This window comes from Carassius carassius, chromosome 8, assembly GCF_963082965.1.
Source record: "Carassius carassius chromosome 8, fCarCar2.1, whole genome shotgun sequence".
NCBI classification, from domain to species: Eukaryota; Metazoa; Chordata; class Actinopteri; order Cypriniformes; family Cyprinidae; genus Carassius; species Carassius carassius.
In genome coordinates, this window is record NC_081762.1 from 1,848,378 (window position 1) to 1,854,047 (window position 5,670).

Consider the following 5,670-nt stretch of genomic DNA (forward strand, 5'->3'; position numbering starts at 1 on the left):
AAATTTGCATTTATTTAAAACATTTTCTCCCAACATTGAGAAATAGGAGAGTTTTTCACTCCCTAAGGTTATGCTGAAAGAAAGGATGCAAATGTCGGTGTTCTCTTCAAGTCCCTTACAATTTTCAAAAATGTTGTGTTTTTGTCTACAATAGTTGCAGGTGGAATCATTCACTATCACGGTTAGAAGAAAGGATGAGCCGCAGCCAAACACCAACTTCTATTTCTGCTTTATTTTACAGTTTACCTTAATATATCCTTGCTCTTTGCTTTGCTGTATTTACCACAAATCAAAACACAGAACTGTGGCTCAGAAAACGTGCATGCACTCAATAAAACAGCGATGACTCACCTGAATGCCTCTGATTGGCCATTGCATTCCTAAACTCAACAGAATAGTGTGTGATTGGTTAAAATGCCCAACACTGTAAAAAAAAAAAAAAAAAAACTAAAAAAACTAAAATGAAATACAGTGCAACTCGAGAAAATCTTCATTGAATGCCACTGTGAAACACTTTCTATTAATTTAAACTTTGTAAACAACAGACAATTCATTTGTGCGGGGGAAGTCTTGTTTAATTTAGTGGTATTTTTGTCCCAAGACCCCATGACTTTAGGCAAGTTCTGCCTATGGATGTTTCCTTCACTCAAAAACACATCAAATAGCATTTGATATCAATATTTACTCTATCCAACCATTGGAAAAGCATGCTGGGAATTAACAATCACCACTCAAATAAAACTGCAAAATTGAGCTAATTCTCTTAAAATATGATAATTTTTTTTTATCTACAGTGAAGTGAAGATGTTTATGATGAACATATCCATTAATGTAATTATGATGATGCATTTGTAAAAGCAAGTGCAGAACGTGGAAACGAGCCAAGTGAAAAACAGCATAAGCATACAAAAAAGAAGAATATGAGCAGAAAATGTCTGAGAGCACTATATATATATATATATATATATATATATATATATATCGTAATTCCTCAAATAAAAACCGGTAGTCAAATAAACGCCGGGCCTCTTATAGCGGCCGGGGGCATGGTCAACACGGACAAATATAGTCCGGTCTTAAATAAAGGCCGGGGGGAAATTTGTGCAGCAGAGTCAGATAACAAATGTACACGCCCACTGCTGGAGTGTTTCTCGTTCTCGTGTCAAGAACCGGTTGCATCACTTTTCGGATCACCAGTACACTGAACTGAGAACCGTTTCTGTCGGACGTGTCTGATTCGAGAACCGAGGAGCTGATGATACTGCGCATGAGTGATTCAGCATGAAACAGACTGACACAGAGCGCGTCTGAAACGAACTGATTCTTTTGATGATTGATTCTGAACTGATTCTGTGCTAATGTTATGATCTCTGTCCACTGGAACGCTATCGCTTTTAATTTAAAACAGATTATATATATATATATATGTGTGTGTGTGTGTGTGTGTGTATATATATATAAATATATATATATATATATATATATATATATATACATGTCAGGGTTATGCACTGACACTGTTTATCTTGTGTTTTGTTTCTTGTTTCTGTCTTGTTTCAGCACATGGCCTTGTTTGTTTTCCTTGTCCATGTGCTTCTTTAGCCCCTCCTCCTTGTTTCCTCTTTACCAAGCCCTTTTGTTAGCCTTGTTAGTCTAATTGTGCTCACCTGTTCCTCGTGTTTTCCTCCCTTCTTCTAGTGCCCCTTACCCTTTTGTGTTTGCTGGTTCGTGGTCATTTTTACCCCCCTCTGTCACCATCTTGGTCGCTGTCTGTGGATTTGGCTGAATATGTGTCTGTGTCTCCCTGCCTGGTTGGTCTTGTGCCCTTGTTTAGTCTAGTCCTTCTAGTTTTGTGTTCTTGTCTTGCTCCCTGTTTTAGTAATTTGTATATTCTTACTTTTTGCTTTTATTTGTATTTATATATTTATATAATTTGATCCCATAACAAAGGACTACACTGGAACAATATAATCCTTTAAATCTGACATTTTTATCATACAACAGTTAGATATTCATGTAAAAAAATTTATTTATTATAATTATCTGAGCGTTTATCCGTTACATGAAGCTCTGTGTAAAACTACCACATCACCAGCTCTTCTGTTCTCATCAGGTTCAAACTTCTGCTGCTCTTCTGGGTTTTCATTTACAGTGGTGAGTATACAGTAAAGTAATTTTTGTTTCTAATTGTATCAGATTTATATTTTCAGTTCATAGTGATTCTAATCTAGCTGATCGTGTTATTGAACCACAGCCAGGACTCCTCCATTGACGTTCTCAGGGAAGGCTGTGTAAAATGAAGAATCTCTTTTTAGCACCTCATTGGGCTTAAATAGCCAAATACACACAGCTCTGATACTTTTATTGAATAATGATTAAACTGTCTGTATTTGCAGAACCCGTCCCTTTACATGTGATGGGGAAAAAGGGAGGCAGCATCATCCTGCCATGTGAATTAAAGACCAGAGATATTTTTCATATTCGTTTAAACAGAGAGTCAAAAAACATCCTTGTGTATCAAAAGAAATACTGCAGTAAAGGAGTATGTAAAAAAGGAGCCTGTGACGTCGTAATCAATGATCTGAGCTTCAGTGATGCTGGGAAATACATCTTGGATATATATTACATTAATGCTGAGTCAATGCTGGGGCCACAAATCAGGACGTACCAACTTCATATTTATGGTAATGTCACATCAGAATGTGCTTCAGGTTTTCCTTTAGTAGTAATTGTGTGATATTGCATGTAAACAGCAGAGACTCTGAATGGGACAAACTTGATATTCAGATAATCATCTTTGGGTTTTTCCAATGACTTTAAAAAATGAATACAATACTCTTATAACAATGATCTCATTCTTTTTCTCCTCAGATGATATTTTTGTGAAAATAGGTGAAAGGCTAAAGTTGGATGTTCTGTTGCCAGATGCTCATCAAGTTACACATCAAAACAAAAGCAGCTCAGAATGGAAGAAGGTCTGGCAGAGAGACTGCGATAAAAGAGTTAATATAACACACGGTCGACTGAGCTTCACTGATGGGACTCTGAGCATTAAAGAGTTTACGGCTGATGACGCAGGAACATACCGAGTTCTGGGCTCTGATGGAGAAATCCTGATCACAGTGACAGTCACAGATGAGAACAGTTCAGTGGATGCTTAGAAATATTATTATTAAAGTGGACAGCTGAGGTTCATTATTCATGATTTGAAACGCAAACTGATGGTAAACTGTGTGATTAACCTCTCAATATCCTCTACAGAATCAAAGGGAAAACTGAACAACACGCCTGATGACAAAAAACGTAGTAAGTGAAATAGTTGGCACTGAGAGATTACGAAATCTTTAAACAGTAAACATAAAAATGAAAATAAATATATAAAAATGTTTGTTCTTCCTGCTGTAGATCACTGGGGTGTGTTGGGGCCGGCGGGACTGTTTGTGTCCGCTGTGTTTGCTCTGCTGTTTCTGATTCTGATTGCTGCCGGCATCAAAAAGATGCAGTGACTCCTGAAACATCTGGACAGAGGTTTCTGCTCATCTGTCTTCAGAGCCAAAGATCTGCAGACGATTCTGTCGACGTATATCCACAATATATTTTTCATTTACTGTAAACACTGTATTTGCAAAACTAGTTCCAAAAAAGTTGTGACGTTGTGTACAATATAAATAAAAAGAGAATTCAATGATTTGTAAATATCATAAACCCATATTCTATTCACAATGGAACATAGGAAACCTATCTTATTAAACATTTAATCTGAGGAAATGTACCATTTTATAGAAAAAAGAAAGTTATTTTGAATTTGTTGGCTGCAAGAAAATTTTTTGGACAGGACAAACACAATGCTGGAAAAATAAATGTTACTAAAAAACAGCTGGAGGAAATGTTAGCAACTAATTAGGTTTATTTTCAACAGTTCAGAAAGAGGTTCGGGTATAAAAAGAGCACCTTAGAGTCTCTGAGGTTTATCAATCTGTGAAAAAACTGCATCTACAAATTATGGACCAGTTTCACAATTACAACACGACCGATATGGGTTTTTCGTGGAGCCGATGCCGATATTAGGGAGTAAAAAAAGTCAGATATCGATATATCGGTCGAGATTCTTTGTGCATGTTTTATAGTACAATACTTCACAAACTTTTGACTGGTACTGTATATAAAATACAAAATATACATAAATAAAATATTTTTACATAAACATGTATAATATACATTTATTTATTTTTTTGCAAAAAAGGCATTAGTGAACAAACAGGGGGCCCCCAAGTGTACAAGAATTCAGACAGCTTAAAAGGGGTCATATGATGCGATTTCAACTGCTGCTTTCTCTTTGGAGTGTTACAAGCTCTTGCTGCATAAAGAAGATTTGTAAAGTTGCACAGACTGAAGTCTCAAATCCAAAGAGATATAGTTTGTACACCATCTACTGATTCACGAGCTCGGGAGCTGATTGAGACGCATCCTCTGACTGGACTAGCAAGGAGCAGTTACGTCTACATATTATGTATTTGTGATCAGTTTTTAATTAGAAATACAGTCTAATTGTAATGATCACTTGAAACTGTAGCCAGATTAAACAGAGCTAGACTAAAACTGACACTAAATCCTGATCAGTTAAGTGAACTTTGCAGAAGCAGAAGTAAAAGACACACACCTTCACTCGTGGCGCTGGATTTATCTGTTGAGCCAGTGGTTGGTTCTTACACCACTCTTCTGTTTTCAGATAGCGCTCGCTCAACTCATTTATACATTGCAAGGATGTGTTAGTAATGCCGCTGAAGGTATAACTGTCAGTCTCCTCACCCAATGTTCAAGACATAGTTACAGCCTTGCATTATGTCTGTGTGGCCACAGTTTTACAATCAGTTAAGATGTGAAACTCATCCATTTCGTGTCCCAGGCCTTAGTCAAAAGATTGTGATGAAATGCTGCTCGGCATCTGCTTATGTGGAGTGCTTTCCCGTCTTTTACTGCAAGAGAACAAGGCTTCATGATTCGATGAGACAGGTGTTTCACCAAAACGATCAACTTACACTGTACACAATGTCTCGTTCCTTTCTCAGAGAACCGAGTTTACATCAGTTCTTCCAGATGAGATGATTGGGTGTCTATAATTTTGTTGTCATTTCGAAAAATATCCCTGAATATGAAAATGCATTAAATCCCAATATTAGACTCTTTAGTCTTTAGTAATGTTGTCTATCCAGACATTGGTGAGAGGAGCTTGTGGAAACAGTCTCTATCAACAAGGTGGACTCTTTGTACTGAGAGTAAATAGAGATTCCCAAACTGTTCTTCCCCTCGCTTGGGTCCCAAGTGCACATGTGTCCCTGAACCTGTGCCCATAATAGCCATTGAATAATCCAGAACAGCTCAGACGTGACTCTGAACACATCAGCTCTGAGATCTTCAAGCTCCACAGAACTTCTCCAGATTCTTTCTGTCATTGTGAAGAAACATCTTGAAGAATGAGAAGCCTGATGTGTGTGCTGTTCCTGCTGATCTTCTGCTCCAAGCAGGGAACTTGTTCAGAGCGTAAGGGCTTGCATCTTCAATCAAGACTAAATATAATGTTTTCAGACAGTTTATGACAGGTTTAGTTTCATTTGTTGCATTTGCTCAGGTTTGGTTAATGTTGGTTTTAGTACCATTCTCTCCTAAAAC

At 37.2% G+C, this 5,670-nt stretch overlaps 1 protein-coding gene across 2 annotated transcripts; it reads left to right on the forward strand.

Annotated features, from left to right (window-relative positions):
• Nucleotides 1-1,769: 1,769 nt before the first annotated feature.
• Nucleotides 1,770-3,696, forward strand: LOC132144949 (uncharacterized). Of its 2 annotated transcripts, none has more exons than XM_059555554.1 (6): nucleotides 1,770-1,811; nucleotides 2,114-2,154; nucleotides 2,397-2,684; nucleotides 2,872-3,144; nucleotides 3,262-3,306; nucleotides 3,406-3,696. In XM_059555554.1, exons 1-6 carry the CDS (start codon nucleotides 1,789-1,791, stop codon nucleotides 3,504-3,506), a joined length of 771 nt encoding a protein of 256 aa, XP_059411537.1. In that variant the 5' UTR covers nucleotides 1,770-1,788; the 3' UTR covers nucleotides 3,507-3,696. The 2 variants fall into 2 exon arrangements, with proteins under 2 accessions (XP_059411537.1, XP_059411538.1); XM_059555555.1 differs by having other exon boundaries at nucleotides 2,926-3,144.
• Nucleotides 3,697-5,670: the final 1,974 nt, after the last annotated feature.

Bases quoted from the DNA above. Each gene is read 5' to 3' on its own strand.
- LOC132144949 (XM_059555554.1), top strand. From the start codon at position 1,789: ATGTGTCTGTGTCTCCCTGCCTG. The intron at 2,155-2,396 runs GTGAGTATACAG...CTGTATTTGCAG, and splicing joins CTGGGTTTTCATTTACAGTG to AACCCGTCCCTTTACATGTG. The intron at 3,307-3,405 runs GTAAGTGAAATA...TTCCTGCTGTAG, and splicing joins GCCTGATGACAAAAAACGTA to ATCACTGGGGTGTGTTGGGG.